The sequence below is a fragment of the Pantherophis guttatus genome, chromosome 3 (genome assembly GCF_059756535.1).
Source record: "Pantherophis guttatus breed Tessera chromosome 3, ASM5975653v1, whole genome shotgun sequence".
NCBI lineage: Eukaryota > Metazoa > Chordata > Lepidosauria > Squamata > Colubridae > Pantherophis > Pantherophis guttatus.
In genome coordinates, this window is record NC_142065.1 from 205,125,006 (window position 1) to 205,144,570 (window position 19,565).

At 43.1% G+C, this 19,565-nt stretch overlaps 1 protein-coding gene across 1 annotated transcript in view; it reads right to left on the minus strand.

Moving 5' to 3' along the window:
* The window catches only part of NDRG1 (N-myc downstream regulated 1), a 51,925-nt gene that overhangs the window by 17,537 nt on the left and 14,823 nt on the right, over nt 1-19,565 (minus strand). The window contains exons 2-5 of the mRNA XM_034434822.3: nt 11,738-11,816; nt 10,170-10,211; nt 3,423-3,528; nt 1,272-1,392 (exon numbers count right to left, since the gene is read on the minus strand). Of these exons, the coding sequence (XP_034290713.1) occupies nt 1,272-1,392; nt 3,423-3,528; nt 10,170-10,211; nt 11,738-11,800 (332 nt within the window). The 5' untranslated portion in view covers nt 11,801-11,816. The remainder of the gene's footprint in view (nt 1-1,271; nt 1,393-3,422; nt 3,529-10,169; nt 10,212-11,737; nt 11,817-19,565) is intronic.

A 19,565-nucleotide genomic window follows, 5' to 3' on the forward strand; every position in this document is an offset into this window, starting at 1 on the left:
TTTGAAGAACTAGGGTTTGCTTAGCCTTGAGGAAAGATAACTGGGGTGAGGGAATCATGGCACACTACAAATCCCACAGGCCTGGAAGCCATCTTTGCATTGGAACTTCAGGCCTGCCACATTTAGTGCGGTGGGAAACTGGGAGGGGGGATTGTATGGACCATGGGTAATATATAGTCATAATAACATTCCTTTCTCAGAGAGTCAAGGACATCTTGCCCTGCACCTGGAGTGGTGTGGCTGGGAGGCATCTCCAGTTGGGACAGTGCATTGATTGCACCATGTGATGGACATGTGGATGCAGTGGGAAGGGACTTGGACTTTCCTTTGGGTGGGGAAAACCTGGAAGCTTTCAGATTCGGGTTTTCCCAGATGCGCCAATATGACATCGCTAATAAAATGGAACTTTGAGGAACTTCTAGCCTCGGAGTCTTCTTTCGTTGGGGGCGTTACCTGGAACCCTGACAATGGCATGCCTACATACATACATACACACACACACACACACACACTACAGGTAGCCCTCGATTTATGACAATTGAGCCCAAAATCTATGTTGCTAAGTGAGAAATTTGTAAAGTGAATTTTAAGACTTTTCTCACCACATTTATTAAGTGAATTACTCCCAATCATACATGGGAGTCAGTTGTCAAGCATCTGAATGTAAATTATGTGACCATGGGGATGCTGCAACGCTCCTAAGTGTGAAAACTAGTTATAAGTTATTTTTTTACTGCTGTTTTAATTTAAAATGGTCCCCTAACAAATGGTTGTAAATCAAGAACTACTTATACTACAAGCTTAGTTGCACCATTTGTAAATCAATATCTATTTTCCCGAAGAAGAAATAAATTGGATTAGGAAATTAAAAATATGCTTCAGAAACAACAAGAAAAAAACCTGGCCAGCAGAATTTCTCCCCTTTCCCACATGAATCGCTTTGGAACTGAGGCTAAAACAAGGGTGAAATCCAGCAGGTTCTGGAGAACCAGTAGCGGAAATTTTGAGCAGTTCGGAGAACTAGCAAATACCACCTCTGGCTGGCCCCAGAATGGGGTGGGAATGGAGATTTTGCAATATCCTTCCCTTGGAGTGGGGTGGGAATGGAGATTTTGCAATATCCTTCCCCTGCCACACCCACAAGCCACGCCCACCAAGCCACACCACACCCACCAAGCCACGTCCACAGAACCAGTAGTAAAAAAAATGGATTTCACCACTGGGCTAAAACCTCTATATTAAAATCCACAGAGTTAGTAGGAGCCACTAACCCAGGCGGGAAGGAAGGCGCTCCGTCTTGCTGTCCGGGGGCATCCACGTGGCAGACTGCAAAATGTTGTGTAATTTCCTGCATGTCCTCGTAATTGAAGAGGGGGTTGAAGCACGTCTTGTCTTTGGAAGGAAGCAAAGGAGAAGTTGCAACGTCATTAAACAGGCAAAACTTGGGAAAAGACTTTCTCAAGAGCGACTAATGGCACAACAGAGCCCTAGCAACTTTATCGCATGGGGAAACGGCCAGGCATGGTAAGTCAGCTTGTCACCATCTACGCACATTATGAAAATAGAGATGTTTGCAATTCTAGAAAAAGTCAGCCCTGGCTTGATGGACGTTTTAAGAAAAGCAGTTTCTCAGGAGAGCGAGCCGCACAGACGCCTGCTTTATTTCTCTGCATTTTGTCGCAACGCAGATCTGAAAAGGAGCTTTTCTTCAGCTTGTGAATATGTGGGCTACTCCAAGTCAAGCATTGACTTGGAGTATACAGAGTCAAGCATACGTAGGATCCCAGATCTCCGTGCTTTTCGCCGTGCCCTTAAAACTTTCTTATTTCATCAAGCTGGGCTGGCTTAACCCCCCCCCCCCTTTAGATATTTTTAATTGTAAATGGATTTTAGTTGGGGTGTTTTAAACTTTTGGGCCAAAATTTTGTTTAATTCTTTTTAAAATTTTAAATTTTGTATGTGATGTTTTTATTCTTGGCTGTTCACTGCCCTGAGTCCTGTGGGAGAAGGGCGGTATAAAAATCTAATTAATTAATTAATTAAATAATTAAATAAATAAATTCATCACTTTTTCATCCATTTGGGCCTGCAGTTTGCACAATGTTCATTTCTAGTTGAAGAGACCGTTGCTGGATGAAAGAAAAAAAAATCTCAAAACCATTTTCCTGTGGTCTTTTTGACAGACCTATTTTGCTATTTAAAAAAATGCAGTTTCGTATGTAAAGACAACACTTAAGTCCTCAGCTATTGCGTAGCCGCAGCTAAAGTGGACTTTGTTATACCGAAGATTTGATGAAGGATTCCCAAAATTTAAGTCCCACACATTTAGCATGACCAATTCCCAATCGTTCTGATTTAACCAAGGAATTTCCCCCTTCATGAATTATCCAGCAGCTCACAAACATATAAAAGTATTTGTTGAATGGGTATGCCTACTGTGTTGTGCCAAGCCATAATGTGGTGAGTGTATTGATTTTCAAACCCTGGGACTTTTTTTTTTTTTTTTTTGCCATGCCACTGTAGCTTCTTCAAAAGCCAATTGAAACAAGAAATAGTTGCGCATCGTATGTGAACTCAGCCAACGCTGCATTAAACACTTGCATTAACACCAGCCGTTCTAAATATTTCTTCTTCGGGCATGTCAGGACTGCATCTCCCAGAATTCCCAGGGCAGCTTGGAAGCTGGGTGAGAATCCTGGGAATTGCAGTCCCATCACACAGGATGGATACCTTATTCGGAAAAACTACATTAGATCCAGAGGTGGGTTTCAGCAGGTTCTAACAGGTTCTGGAGAACCAGTAGCAGAAATTTTGAGTAGTTCAGAGAACCGGCAAATTCCACCTCTGGCTGGCCCCAGAGTGGTGAGGGAATGGAGATTTTGCAATATCCTTCCGCTGGAGCGTGGTGGGAATGGAGATTTTGCAGTATCCTTCCCCTGCCATGCCCACCAAGCCACGCCCACAGAACCGGTAGGGAAAAATTTTAGATTTCACCCATTCAATCGAAATTGAAGAATTATGGCATAAACCAGACTTGGTGGCCTCAATGCAGAGGTGGGCTTCAGCAGGTTCCGACCAGTTCTGGAGAACCGGTAGCGGAAATTCTGAGTAGTTCAGAGAACCGGTAGTAAAAATTCTGACTGGCCCCGCCCCCCATTTATTCTCTGCCTCCCGAGTCCCAGCTGATCGGGAAGAAATGGGGATTTTGCAGTATCCTTCCCCTGGATTGGGGAGGGAATGGAGATTTTACAGTATCCTTCCCCTGCCACGCCCACCAAGCCACGCCCACAGAACCGGTAGTAAAAAAAATTTTTTGAAACCCACCACTGATTAGATCACAAGATACAAAACAGAGTAACTAAGCCAGAAAGAAGAAGTTCTCCACTGCCAGATGGTTATGAGAATGGGCAAGTCATACTTACGATTCAACCCAATATCATGGTATGTTAGAATAGCAGGTCTGTTCCCCCGGGGTGTCCCACACATGGTGACATGGACTGACCCATGGACAGTCTCAATGTCTTGTTCCTGTGGGGAGAAGGCAGCATTAGCCATCTGCACCTCAACAAAAAGGCTTCTGAATCCCACCAAGTATTTAACATCCAACACCTGGCAGCACCAGTCAAAGCTACTTTAAGTAGCTCTGCTGGATTCTATTCACCACGTCTGCCAGTGCATCATTCAAGTCCTCAGTGACAAATTATCCATTTGTACCTACAAGGGCAAAAGAAGTCCTTAGTAATGAGCTATTTGGAGTTCCCATCAGAACAAAGAGGAGTCAACGTTAAAGAGAGGATCAAACTGGGAGTTGAGTTGATTATTATTTCTCCAAGGGGTCCTTGGGTGCTCTCTGAGCTTGGTTGTTTTCTTGCAGACATTTCATGACCCAACTAGGGAATATCATCAGTGTTAGAAGGGAGTAGGTACCTTCTAGCACTGAAGATGTTACCTAGTTTGGGTCATCAAATGTCTACAAGAAAACAACCAAGCTCAGAGAGCACCAAGGACCCCTTGGAGAAATAATAATCAATTCAACTCCCAGTTTGAGATTCTGCAAGAAAATAACCAAGCTCAGAGAGTACCACAGATCCCTCATTTCCTACAAATAGTCTCCTTTACTACTACTATTCTCTGCAAGCCTACTGTATGACTTCATACGATTGCCAACTTCTATCAGAGAAAATCACCCGATTCTCTCTTTCCCACCATCTAGAAAACATCGGGGAGACACAACAACCCAATCTTTGCCAGATGTTAGGGACTACGTGTTCCATAATATTCACTTTTGGTCATATCGTCAGGCTGAAATTGTTAAGACGTCTGAATGAAGGCATGTGAGCCAATAACTGGGGTTCAGCAAAAGTGGGTTCAGTACATTTGATCAGCGCAGGGATGTTATCAGTATCACACCCTGAAGAAATGCAGAGGGTTAAAAAACAATGGAAATATTTGCCCATTATTTTGATTCCTTGCAGAATTCATACGATTAGCCACATGAGCTCTGGCTGTTAAACTTGTTAGAGCTAGACGTTGAGCAACGTCCATTGTTTAACTTTTAAAATTAATGTAATAATAATAAAAAACTTGCTAGAGTTGCTTCAGTACTATAGAATTAGAGAATATATAGGAACAACGGGTCACAATTGTTTAGTGTGTGTGTACGTGTGTATGTAATTAAAAGTTTTAAAGAGAACATAAAAACTTACATGAACTAATTCAGGAGACAACAAAAGAGAAAGGTTGGGAAAAAAACAAATGTGCAGAAAAAAAGGATAAAAGGAAATAAAAAGAAGCAGTTTCTAATTTCTTTTGCAGCAAATACAACTATTGTATGATTACAAAGTTATCTCTTACTCCATGATTACAAAGAAGCTCATTTTTTCCCTAATAGTCATTTTTTTTTCTAATCATCAAAGCCACGTCATTCATTTTTCTCTCTTTCATGCCAAAAGTCTGTCATAAATGTTTCCTGTCGGTCATTAAATGTATATTGTCATCAGCAATCAAAGAAAAAATTAAGCTTCCAAAATTTACCCCCAACTTAAAAATCTAAAACAATAGTAATAATATTTTTTGGGGGGGTTGTTGTTTCTGGTTTTCCTATATTCCCTTTCCTTCCCAAAATACTTACAGCATTACGCAACAAATAGGCAGTGTCTTCCACATTGAGCACCATTTTTAGAAAGTACAGTTTGAAGTTAATCACAACGAGTCCAACGAGAAAAATAAATATCAGCTTTTGTTTGGGATCTGGGCAGCAACTGGTTTTTATAGCCAAGCGACTGCCCTGCCTAAGCCCTGAATCCCAAGTGAGGAAACTATTGTGCGACATCATCCTTAAATCAGATTTAAAGGCGGCTTAGCACCAGGAATCTGGGTCCTGCCATCCAGCAAATATTGTGTGCACCTGCAGGTTGCAAAGGATAATAATCACTGTCCAGACAAGTCCCTGTCTTACAAGTACAGCAGGGCACTTTATATATATTTTTGCAGTGCTTTTATTAGGATTTTAATATTTAATATTAAGATGGAAGATTTAATATTTTTACAACGACGGTTTTATAATTATTGTTTTACTGATTGTCATACGCTGCCAGAATCTCTTCTTGCGAGATGGGCAGTCATATAAACGTGTTAAATAAATAAGAAAGTAAATCAAATTTACGCTAAAAACACATAGTAGCTTAAGCAAAATAATGAAGTACCTCCTGTACAAATGCAATGATAAAAGCTTTAAACAACTTCATACTGTTTATTTCCTCAGGAAAGGACACCAATAGAAGACTACGTAGAATACCAGGGTTGAAAGGGACCTTGGAGGTCTTCTAGTCCACCCTCTGCTTGAGCAGGAGATCCTATGCCATTCCAGACAAATGGCTGTCCAGGCTCTTCTTCAAAGCCTCCAGTGAAGGGACACCCAAAACTTCTGGAGGCAAACCGTTCCACTGGCTAATTGTTCTCACTGTCCGAAAATTTCTCCTTAGTTCTAGGTTGCTTCTCTTTTTAACAAGCTTCCACCCATTACTTTTTACTATTACTATTACTATTACTATTACTATTATTATTATTATTATTATTATTAATTTGATTTATATGCCGCCCTTCTCCGGAGACTCAGGGCGGCTTACAGTGCGTTAAGCAATAGCCTTCATACTTTTGTATATTTATACAAAGTCAGCTTATTGCCCCCACAAACTGGATCCTCAATTTACCTACCTTAGAAAGGATGGAAGGCTGAGTCAACCTTGAGCCTTGGCGAGATTTGAACCTGCAGTAATTGCAGGCAGCTGCTCTTAATAACCAGCTTAATAACAGGGTGCCTTAGACCACTGTACTACCAAGGCAGAGAAGAGCAACTAGGATGATTAAAGGCCTGGAGATTAATACATATAAAGAACAGCTGCCGGAACTAGATATGGTTAGTCTAGAGAAAAGAAGGACTAGGGGTGACATGATAGCAGTATTCCAATATTTGAGGGGCTGCCACAAAGAAGAGGAGAATCAACTTATTTTCCAAAGCACCAGACGGCAGGACAAGAAACAATGGGTGGAAACCAATCAAGGAGAGAAGCAACCTGGAATTAAGGAGAAGCTTCCTAACAGTGAGGACAATTAACCAATGGAACGTCTTGCCTCCAGAAGTTGTGGGTGCTCCATCACTGGAGGTTTTTAAGAAGAGACTGGACAGCCACTTGTCTGAAATGGTACAGAGTCTCCTGCTTGACCAGTGGGGGTTGGACTAGAAGACCTCCAAGGTTCCTTCCAGCCCTGGTTTGACTTGAAATTGAAATATCTATTAAAAGGTACTTCTAAGGACCTCTTCCATAAAACTGCTGGAGAATTCAAAGGCCCGGAAGGCATGCTGGAAAAGATCTAGCTGTCCTGACGAAACTCAGGAGAGGAAAGGCTCATCTGAACTCCCATAGGAGGGATGGCGACTAAGAAAGTCCTTTTCTGTGGTCCCTGATAGAGGACGCTCCCTTGGGGAAAGGACGCAGATATAACCTTCTCCTTCCAGGTTTTAATACCAACAGCCCATAAAAAAAAAACTACCTTCCCCAAACAGACAGGTTATTCTCTACGAGACCGACCAGTAAACTTTCAGGCTGCATAGAAGTTTGGGCTTTGGGAGATTATCACTACTGGACAAGGATTAGGATCAAATTTAATACATGGTCTACATTGATGTGCCCTTCAATCCTTGCTCTAAGCCCTTCGGCACACGACTCCGCCTGTCAGCTGTCTCCACGCTGGCCAAACGGTCATCTCTGGGTGAAATCTGTTGTGATTGCAGTAGGCTTCCCCCAAGAAAACAGATGGCGTCTCATCCTAATGAACATCAAGTTTTATCGCTAAGAGGCGCTTTGCTGACAACCCTGGCCTTGCAACCCTCGCCTCGGCAATAAAAAATATCCCAGGTACGCGCGCTAATCCGATAGGAGGCTGAAGATCAACCTGCCATCTGGCGCCTTGCAGAACGCTGCAGAGTAGGCTCTCCTGCTGCACGTGGCCATGGGAGATACAGTCCAAGAAAAGAGGTCACCCCTTCCTGGAATCCAGCAGTGAACAGCTGTGCTGTCAATCCTCTGCCTTAAGAGAGAGGCGTTTCTATGTCGGCTCCGTGAAAGCTGTGTGTCCACCCAGGCAGCTGGGCTACATTTTGAGGTTCTTATTGCAAATTCAGATCGGCGTGGTGGCCTAGTGGTGAAGACGCTCGCCTCCCGCTCGGATGGTTGAGAGTTCGAACCCAGGTTAGCGGCAGATGTTTCTCTCTCGGGGCGCAAAGAAAAACTAATAATAATCTGCTTGGAGCTCAGGAAGGGCATGGTTTGTTATCCTAATTGCTACAATTCTGGAGAAAGAGAGGGACTGGGTCCCTCACCACACCACAATGTGTTGATGAGTGCTTCTCCTACCGTCTGGACCTGGAAAAACCTAGGAGCCCTGGTGGCACAGTGGTTAGAATGCAGTAGTGCAGGCTAACTCTGCCCGCAGCCTGGAGTGCGATCCTGATAAGGCTGGAGGTCGACTCAGCTTCCCATCCTTCCGAGGTCAGTAAAATGAAGACCCAGATGGTTGGGGGCAATATTCAAATAATGCTGACACTGTTAATCGTGCACAGAGGGCTGTGACACACTATGTGTCAACTCTGAAGCTGTCCTGACTGAGGCCATCTTGGAGGCTTCAGGGGTGCCACAATGGTGATGAGGGCTGGGGGGAGGGAATAGAGATAGTTGGGATTTTGTAGCCAAAACGAAATAGTTTCCCCTGGGAACCAAGGACATTCCCACAGGTAGCTGAAGAGAGGAGGAGGAGGGAAGTTTCCAAGCAACCGGACAGTACCTTGTGACTGATTTGTTTGGGAAAGGGGGGGAAACTTTACTTTTAATTAGGTGAAATCCACAGGAACCTTTAGAGTTGGTTTTCACCAGTCCAAGCCAATATATATCTAATAAAACTGTTCTTTCAGGAGTCTATCTGCCTCAGAGTTCTGTTTGCTATGGGTATATTACTTGGAACCTTGACGCTACGGGGTGGTATGTCAGTCTTATTGCTATTGCGATCTGGATGGGACATCCAAGCAAGTTGAATAGTTAACAGCCATAGGAAACCAGTGTTCGTTAGCCTTGATGGAAGTGGGATTACCTCTGAATCCCATTTTCTGGGCTTCCTCCTTTCCCAGGACCTGGTTAACAGAACCAGTGCTTAACTGAGAATAGCTTTAGCATCCTTTGCCATTAGATCATCCCCTCCACCTAGCTCAGGGGTCTGCAACCTTGAACACTCAAAGAGCCATTTGGATCCATTTTCCACAGAAAAGAAAACACTGGGAGCCACAAAACCTGGGTGGGTGTGGCCAATGACATCACTCATTTCTACCAGTCACATGACCCCCCCCCTAGCCACGCCTACCCAGCTGGTCATTATGGCAGTGAACCGGTTATTAAAAAACACTGGGAACCACAAAGCCCTTTTGACATCTCTCTCTTCCCCCTCCCTTCCTCCCTCCCTCCCACTCTCTCTGTATCTCTGTCTCTACCCTGGCCGCTTCTCCATCCCCCACCGTTGCCCTTACCTTCTCAGGTCAGGCGAGGAGTGACTGGGAGGGGAGGGGAAGGCCAGCCAGTGGTGGGATCATCCGACAGAAAGCCACAGCAGAGGGCCCAAAGAGCCACATGCGGCTGCAGAGCCGCAGGTTGCTGACACCCAACCTAGCTCAAAGGGAGATCTTGCATTTTGCAAGCACCCTGGCAAACAGCTTCTCTGTCCTTGTGGTATTGGTGAAGTGGAGGACATTACAAAGCCAGCCTTTCATAGTGATTCAGAAATCCTTCTTCAACCTTTGGTTTAAATCAGGGGGCCTCCAACCTTGGCCATTTTAAGACTTGTGGACTTCAACTCCCAGAATTCCCCAATCAGCCACCCCTGGTTTAAATTAATCCAGAGATGCTTACATGCTGAGCAAAAAAAAACCCCAAACATTTCCAGCATGGATTATTTCATTAAGATTCCTTTCTGATCAGACCCCTGGCTGATATACACGGAACATAAATCAATCACTCTTTCGTGGGACAGTTATCCCTGAGGATTTGAAGGCTTCGGAAAACAGCAGAGTAAACACAAACATTTGAAACAGAGGTGGGTTTCAGCAGGTTCTGACCAGTTCTGGAGAACCAGTAGCGGAAATTTTGAGTAGTTCGGAGAACCGGTAGCAAAAATTCTGACTGGCCCCGCCCACATCTATTCTCTGCCTCTCAAGTCCCAAGTCCCAGCTGATCGGGAGGAAATGGGGATTTTGCAATAACCTTCCCCTGGATTGGGGAGGGAATGGAGATTTTACAATATCCTTCCCCTGCCACACCCACCAAGCCATGCCACGCCTACCAAGCCACACCCACAGAACCGGTAGTAAAAAAAATTTGAAACCCACCACTGATTTGAAACTACATACGTCAAACTTGGCAACTTGTTCATCTGCCAGCTTTCATCAGAAATTTGCTTTCCCAAGAACCCTTTTTCTCTAAGTGCGTCTGTGAAACATTCATGTTATAGCTTATATTATAGCGATTGGCTGTCTCCATGGACCACCTAAAGAGAATCGACTGTATCTCCTTAGATGCCTATGGCAATATTTAATTGAGGTAAAAAGTCTGTTCTACCATACTTACGTGAATGTCAACTTCGATGTCAGGCAGGAGACGAGTGATGGCCTAGAAAAAAGAAGTTACAAGAGGGTTACAAGTTTGAAAGTGCCAAAGGTTTCATTTCTGAATTAAATGCTGTGGAGATTTCTTATTAACTTTGCCCCCTTTATGTAAGTTAAATGAAATAGAACTTCTTCAATGTTGTCATGTTTAGAGAGGATCTCGCCAAACCAATGGGGCAGAAGTTACAGGGGTCATTGGAAAGACCACTGAGTGACCCTAAATAAAAACAGCCTGGATCCAATCCAGAAATAAGATCAGGACTGCACTGGTAAATAAGGCCAGAGCCTAGTAACAACACGTAGACTTATATACCGCTTTACAGTGCTTTACAACCCTCTCTAAGCAGTTTACAGAGTCAGCCTATCACCCCCAACAATCTGGGTCCTCATTTTACCCACCTGGGAAGGATGGAAGGCTGAGTCAACCTGGAGCCTGCTGAGATTCGAACTGCCAAATTGCAGCCTGCCAGCAGTCAGTAAAAGTAGCCTGCAGTACTGCACTCTAACCATTGCGCCACCGTGGCCTACAGATGCTATTAACTCCATCATTCCTCCCATAAGTGGAAACCTTACGATTCTTATCATTTGCAGATCCTCAGAGACATTCATCCCCCTGACTGGGACTAGCAGGAGGAAGAAATCATGGCGTCCCAGCTTATTGGTGGCCCGTGTGATGCCTCCCCACAATAAAATTGATTTTACTCAAACCGTCACTAAATTTGGTTTACATAAATGACCACTCTGTGTGTGTTTAAAGCACCGTAAATGGCAGCTGGCATCTCCCTGGAGAAATTGATCGTGTGCTGAATCACAAGGAGCAATTCTTGGGGGTAAAACCTATTTATTCGTAACGCAGGGGTAAGAGCAATGATGCAAAGTTGGTGAGGTCCACAGCTGTGGGGTTTATATATATATATAAATAAAATTCTCCACCCCTACCCCATCTCCAAAATAGAGGCTTAGTTAAACTCATTTTAGGATTTACATCACTTTATGTCTCTCAAAATGGCAGGAAGTTGTTCCATGGCTTTTCAGCTCTTTCATCACAGGAAGTCCTGCAGACAGTTCTGGTGACCCATTCGCTCACCGTTAATCTATACTTTTCACTTAATAGCAACATTTTGGGGAGCCAGCAGCATCTTATAAATGGTAAAGTGCCAAAAACCCCAGGTAGTTCCAAATTAGCCACTTTCTCTCTGTCCATACTATTTCACAACTCCCAAATTGGGTACTTTGATATGAATAACTTTTTTTAAAAAAAAAAGTTTACATGGTAGTAGACAGACATGAAAATCACTGCCGAGTGAGTACTGGGGAAGATTATCCCATAAATGTTGTCACTACTGCACTGCTGAACAGGATCTGTGATTTGAGAGTCTGGAAGATTTGGCAGTCTTTCTGGTGCAGTTATGCAAATTTCTCTCTTAAGCTGACAAGCAAACCCCGCTGCCTTCTAGCACTGATGATGTTACCTAGTTGGGCAATGAAACATCTGCAAGAAAACAACCAGGCTCAGGGAGCACAACTTACCTCTTCTTTGTCTACTAAAGGTTTCTTCTCTGCAACACGGCAATCCGGACCGCCTGACAACATTGTCAGCAGTTGGTACCTAAGAAAATGCAGAAATGTTCAATGTTCCTTATGTCCAGAATGTACTACACACACATTGCCTAAAAGAAGAGAATATTTGAAGCTCCAGGTTGAACTGTGGGGTCCTTGGTGCTCTCTGAGCTTGGTGGTTTTCTTGCACACATTTCATTAACCAACTGGGTAACTTCTGCTAGAAAACCACCAAGCACCTCACAGATATCTGTGTTTCTGCAACACTGAGATTTTTCCAAGCCAAAAGCGTAAAGCTGAATAGACCTCTGCAGAGGTGCCCAACAGGCCCCCCCCACAGAACATGGACCAATGATGCTAGGAGATGTTTCAGGCAGCAGAAGACCTGCCTTCCAGAATTCTCTTGACTGAACACTCAGCGGTCAGAGCTGACCATTGCCTCTCTCTCACTTTTGCAAAATCAGCAGGGTTTCAGATGTGGAACAATGACCCACTGCCGGGTGGCTTTTCAACACTGCAAATCCATTCACTTAGTTAGATGGAGTAAAGCAGGAGAGACTAAATAACCAGATGAAGGAGGCTCGGTGTGTTTCCTGCCAGCCTTGCTGATATTCCCTTCGTACAAGCTGATAAAAGCTGGGGTGGTTAGACAACACGCATTTCTTTTCTGTTTCAAAAATCAGCCAAAAAGAGTCACAGGGCAGAGCAACCAATTGACAGGGTCACTGGCAAGATAAAGGATGGGGAACTATCAGCAAAAAGCATTTAAAATAACCACAGTCAACATAATAATATAGATAATGAGAATAAATAGATCATCTGTGACTGTATTCGAAAAGCCACATAGGTTCGAATTTCCCTCACTATGTTAAACAAGGGATTTCTGTGATGCAGAAAAAGACTTTCCCAATGGTTGAATTTGGTTAACTTCTGAATCAAATCATAAGATTTACGTAATCACAGCACTTATCTCTGTGGTTAGAATTAGACAGCAGCATTATAGATAAAATTAAGCGATATATCTTAGGACAGGGTTGACTCTCATTATTCTACCAAGGGCCTGTGATAATTGGTGGATGACCAAAAAGTAGATGGAACTGAGCCGAGAACCTAACGGGTAAAATAATCAACAATTCTAATTTACGTTCAAGGTACAGATAATTAAACTGCACCAATTCTGCAACTCAGCAGTTAGTTGCAATTGAGTGACTGTAACAGGACCTTCTTAGTGACCGGAAACCAGACCTTCTGTAGAAGTTATATTGAAGGCATGGTCTAGGTGGGTAACTTTGAGGAATCCATGGGAATATTTGACATTTTCAGATTATATGCTGGTGTTTTCAGAGTGTGATGGTCAGAAGTGACTTAACCAGACACAAAACACATATAGAAGGCCAATGGCTGGATAGCCTGTCCACCCTCCTGCATATTTCAGTCCATTTTATCATGGTGTTTACTTCCTCTCCTCTAGAAATCTTGGGACACAGTTCTGAACAAGGCCCTGAGTAGAGAAAACCCAACATTTTGGCTTCTAAAAATGCCAGGGCTGCCTTCTGTTAAGCCTTAGAAACGTCCTTGTCAACAAACACAATCAGTGAGGCTGTATCACAGCAGGAGAGGCCTCCTCTGGATTTGTTTGAATTTAAATAATCTAAAATAAAACAAAGGTAGAGAGGAAGGAATTTGGTGGTCACCCAAGGTTATACTCATGATCTCCAGGCTATCTACAGTTTTCCCCGGTGGACATTATTCTAAGAGGACAGAAGATTGAGATTACCGTTATCAAGGGACATTACTCAAACCATAAAGCCAAGTCATGCCGGAGTTTTGATTTCACTTCCCCAAATTAAGAGAAACCGGATGAGGACCGAGTATTAGAAGAACTCCTTGGTCTAACACCGTGCGCTGAAGGTGTCAATCCCTTCCTTTCAAGTAAATCACATAAAATTAACGAACAAAACCAGGGGAGGACTATACTCCTACTGTTTTACAGCAGGGGGTCCGGAAGCCTCGCAGAACAAGTCTGTCGACTTGCAAAAACACATAATAAAGTTCCAGCCACACAGCCAGCTTGGGGTCACTGACAAGGTCTCTCATTAGCTGTCCTTCAAACAGACAAGGAGGCCTTTCCATCCGGAGGTCGGTTTGGATTCAGGCATCCAAAACAGGATCCCGTCAATTAAGCATGCTTAGAAATATTGATAAGGGTTTCTTCTTTGACAAAAAAAAAGCTCTGTTAAACTTTCTTTCTTTTATTGAATTTGTATACCGCCCTACTCCCGAAGGACTCATGGCGGTGAACAGCCATAGAATAAAACATATAGATACAAAATTTAAAATAACTAAAACGAATTAAATAATTTAATTGAATTAATTAATTTAATTAATTAAAACAAATTAAATAACTTAGCCAAGCTATCTAGCCTGCCTGCCTTCCTTTTTTTCCTTTTCTTTCTTTCTTCCTTTCTTTTTTTAAAAAAAATATACATCCATATTGTATGTGGGCAGTGTTGATTCTGGGCACCATTCATATTAATCCAAATTACAATACAATATTACCAAACTTAGGTGATCCTCATATTATTGTTTAAACAGCAGAAAAAACATGCCTAACATCTATAAACCTCTAATCTTTCTATCGATTATTTCCTTCCTTCTTGAAGGGGAAAAAAAAAATATGAAACCCTGGTCATAACAAGAGTTGGAAGGGACCTTGGAGGTCTTCTAGCTCAACCCTCTGCCTCAAGCAGGAAACCTGACACCATTTCAGACAAATGGTTATCCCAGGGGTCCCCAAACTTGGCAGCTTTAAGACTTGTGGACTTCAACTCCCAGAATTCTCCAGCCAGCTGGAGAATTCTGGGAGTTGAAGTCCACAAGTCTTAAAGCTGCCAAGTTTGGGGACCCCTGGGATAGCCAGTCTCTTCTTAAAAACCTCCGTCTCATCATAAAGGACTCCCCCCCCCCCAAAAAATTGAAGAATTGACCGCATGGACCGCTCTCTCGTCTGCCGACTTATCTCTTGCCTCCAGAGGGAGTCCAGAGCACACCGAGAAACGATCCAGAGCTCAGGCACCTTCAAAGGAGCCAAGGACAGAGTTCCCTTACGGCGGTTTCCGGCAATATAAAATCACATGCATGCCTTGTAAATCCAGCTTGTGACTAATACGGAGAGCACGTACGCAAGATAAAGACTCCTACCCCCACATCAAAATACCTCATAAAATAAGAAATAGGTGTGTTGTTGTTGTTTTAAAAAAAGAAAATATTTCATGCGCAGCCTGTTCTCATGAGGTGGCTGCCAGATATTTTAACACTAAGCTCCCCTTTCTGACTGAAAAGAGAAACTGCACACCCATCGTTTGTGCGTGCACGCAGACACAACCTTTGGAGTGCGTCGATTTGGGGAAAGTCATTTGCTACCTTCTGCATCTCAAGGAGACGGGCGCATCTCTAGCTCAGTTCAGCCCTTTCAATTGGGGATGACTCTCCAGAAAGCATGAAAAACCATAGCTGCCAATCTGGCAGCTACGAAGGGCAAATCCATGCCATATATGTCAGGAATCCTTTTACTGAAACAAATATAGCAGCTGAAGCTTGCAAACCATGGATGGAAACTCATCAAGGAGAAAAGCAACCTAGAACTAGGGAGAAATTTCCTGCCGGCGAGAACAGAGCCTTGGTGGCGCAGCAGACTAAAGTGCTGTTAAGTAGCACCAGCTGCCTGCAATTACCGCAAGTTCGAATCTCCCCAGGCTCAAGGTTGACTCAGCCTTCCATCCTTCTTAGGTAGGTAAAATGAGGACCCGGTTTGTGGGGGCAATAAGCTGACTCTGTATAAAAAGGAACACCGCTTGGGGGGGCCGAGAGCCCTACTAAGCAGGTATATACAAAAAGTATGAAGGCTATTGCTTAACGCATTGTAAGCCACCCTGAGTCTCCGGAGAAGGGCAGCATATAAATCCAATCAATCAATCAATCAATAGTCAACCAGTGGAACAGCTTGCCTCCACAAGTTGTGGGTGCTCCATCACGGGTGGTTTTAAAGAAGAGATTGTACAGTGATTATCTGAAATGGTTTAGGGTCCCCTGCCTAAGCAGGGAGTTGGACTAGAAGACCTCCAAGGTCCCTTCCACCTCTGTTATTCCGAATGTGCTTCCTTTCTTTATCTTTGTGTGAATGAGGGAGGGCCTTGTCCGAGATGTTTTCTCAAGTTACTTTCTTGGATTGGGCTCAAGCCTCTCTTATCTGACTTATCTGCTTTAAGTAATGGCTCTTCTTCCTGCCTTCGTGGCCATTCCCTCTGGCCTCCATATAACCTGACCTGCAGATTTGGAGGCTGAATATCCAAGTCTCAGCATCTGCAGGATGCAGGAGGTTCCCCACCACTCCCTTCCTCCAGAATCCCAGCTAACAGAGTGGATGTGCGCATTGCTGGATAATACCGGTAGGTGCACACTCAGAATTATGTGGCAGACCTGTTCACTTAAGAAGCTTTCCACACCGAACGTTCAATGTTAAGATGAATAGCCCACAGCTATCACGTAAACACACGCTTTGCACATCAAGACAGGATTCGGGTTTTCCACGAAGAGAATTGTGGCTTCTTGATTCTGGTTCTGTGTGCACAAGCCCCAGTGGTATGTTGACTGCTGACAACAGTGCATGAATCTAATCAGTGGTGGCTTGATTAACAAACCTTGCTTAAGCAAAAGATGATTTGCTATCCTGCATGAATCTGGCTAGTCAGCCCAGGCAGATGGACCTTCGCTCACACCAATGTCCCATATTTTGAGGGTGGCTTTACAGATTGCAGCTGCATCGTGAGAGAACTACCCCAAAACATTTGGGGAATGGAATTAAATAAGCAAGTAAGGTTTGCTTATTTAATTCCTGAGCAAAGGTGATTGATCTATCTATCTATCTATCTATCTATCTATCTATCTATCTATCTATCTATCTATCTATCTATCTATATCTATCTATCAAATTTCTATACCGCCCTTCTCCCGAAGGACTCAGGGCGGTGAACAGCCAAGATAAAATACAGATAATACAAACATTAAAAATCCATTAAAATTATTAAATTTTTTGGCCAAAACAAATGATACGTCGCAGAGGGCCAAGAGAATAGGCCCAGCTGGGTAGGCTCAAAGTGATCCATTTCTTAAGCAATTCAATACTCTCCCCCCCCGCCATATATATGTGATATCTCTCTATGTCATATATGTGTGTATATGTGTGTATATGCATAATGGTTATCTTTTGAGAGCTGAATGCAACATTTCATTTCAATGTATGTTGATTAGTGTACATTTAAAGCGATAATTTAATTTAATTTAATTTAATTTAATTTAATTTAATTTAGGGACATGGTGGCTCAGTGGCTAAGATGCTGAGCATGCCGATCGAAAGGTTGGCAGTTCAGCGGTTCGAATCCTTAGTGCCGCATAACGGGATTGAGCTCCCGTTCCTTGTCCCAGCTTCTGCCAACCTAGCAGTTCGAAAGCATGTAAAAAATGCAAGTAGGAAAACAGGGACCACCTTTGGTGGGAAGGTAACAGCGTTCCGTGCGCCTTTGGCGTTTAATCATGCCGGCCACATGACCACGCAGACGTCTTCGGACAGTGCTGGCTCTTCAGCTTTGAAACAGAGATGAGCACCGCCCCCTAGAGTCGATAATAAAATTCTATTCTTATTCCTATTCCCATTCCATTCTATTCTGGATCCATCCAGGGATCAGGAGATGATCTCGCCTTTTCTAACCCCAGGAAACAAATCACTTGAATTACCCTGGCATGCAGATCTTTTTTTCCTCACAGGTGCAAAGCTTGTTGTTTGCAATACAGCATTCAGGAGTAGCCAAGGGCTACACGTGGCTTTCAGCTTCAGCCTTTGGCCTCCGAACACAACTGCTGCACAATTTCCCACCATTTTACAACAAAAGGCCCAGTAAAGAACACGCAACGTTCTTTGTTTTGTAAAGCAAAACAAACTTCCCGCTATAAAAAAAGAAAATTAAAAAAATCCTGACTTTTCCCACATGTATGCCAACCACATTGGAACCGTGGCCAAAATGACTCATCCTCCCCTAATGTGTAAAATGTAAACAGTGCCCAACACAAATTTGTAGAAACATGACTTAACTGGGGTGGGATAGGATGTAAAAATACCCTTGACAGATCAACAATAGATAACGTTTTGTCAACAGTGTAGAAGTGACCCGTTAATGCTTTCCTTTTATACAGGGAGTCCTCAAGTTACAACAGTTTCATCGTTCAAAATTACAACTGTATTGAAAAAATAAGTCACATAACGGGGACTTACGACCGTTTTCCCCACTTACGACCGTAGCAGCATCCCCGTGGTCACGCGATTCAAATTCAAACGCTTGGCAACTGACTCATATTTATGACGGTTGCAGTGTCCCAGAGTTATGTGATTCCCTTTTGCGACCTTCTGACGAGCAAAGTCAATAGGGAAGCCAGATTCACTTAAACAACTGTGTTCTGTTTAACAACTGTGGCAAGAAAGGTTGTAAAATGGGGCAAAACTCGCTTAACAACTGTCTCACTTAGCCACGAAGGAATTTGAGGCTCCATTGTGGTCATAAGTCAAGGTCTACCTGTATTTTTTTTTTTTTTAAAGTTTCCAACTCTGTCATGGCCTGGTGGTCTCCCATCCAACGTTAAATTTGTTTTTTTAAAGATCAGTCGATACAGCCTGAGCAGCTCTCCTTTGTCCAAAATATCACAATGTGAAAAACATTTATTTGAGACCCATTTTCCTCTCCCTTCAGCCAACTCACAGGGGCCACAATGTCTCGTAGCCTAATCACCTGTTCCCACAGCCTTAGCAAGCTTCCCTCGGCTTCAATCTCATTAAGTGCCAATTCCTGCCCTGTTTCGTTAAGGATTAACGCTTGACTCTGTCACGCTGGTTAGGAAGAATGGACATTAATTACGCCGCAATTGTTTTCCAGCAGGGCAAGGAGAACGGCAAGGCTGAAGCAAAGGTCTCGGCAAGCGAGGTCACCCCCTCCTGACCTGTAGGGCATCCTTCTGTGTGGGTTTCCTGTGCAACTTCAAAGGGGTTGCAGGGAGCGGCAAAAAGTGTGTTTAATGCAGGGTGGATAAAAATCAATGATATTTTTTTTAAAAAAAAAATCAGATTTTTTTTAATTTAAATCCGATTTTTTTGATTTAAATCGGATTTTTTTGATTTAAATCGAATTTATTTTAATAAAAAACTTTTGGGGTAAAAATCTATCGTAAGATAGTTTTCTATTTAGGATACATAAATAATTTAGTTTATTCAGCATGAAATGGAGCTTAGTTATGTAGCATGAAGCTGTATATTCTGCAACACTGGGACTATCGGTGAGTCAACAGTGGGTCAAAGGAGTAGCAGAGATGACAGTTGCTCTTTAAAAATTATGATTTAAATCGAGTTGTTTTAAATCAAGCCGTTTTACTAGTGATTTAAATCATGATTTAAATTGTGATTTAAATCAACTCGATTTAAATCAAATCCACCCTGGTTTAATGCGCCTAGTTCCTGGTTGCTTTCAAAATGAGAAATGTGGACAAAATAGTAGAGTGGCATTTGTCCAATCTGGCAACTTTAAGATGTGTGGACTTCAACTCCCAGAATTCCCCAGCCAGCATTCTGGGAATTGAAGTCCACACATCTTAAAAGTTGTCAAAGTTGGGAAACACCGAGGTAGACATTCATTTTCTACTGTTAAATCCCCTTAAAACCTGAGTCAAGAAGGGGCTACCTCATTTTTGTGTCACA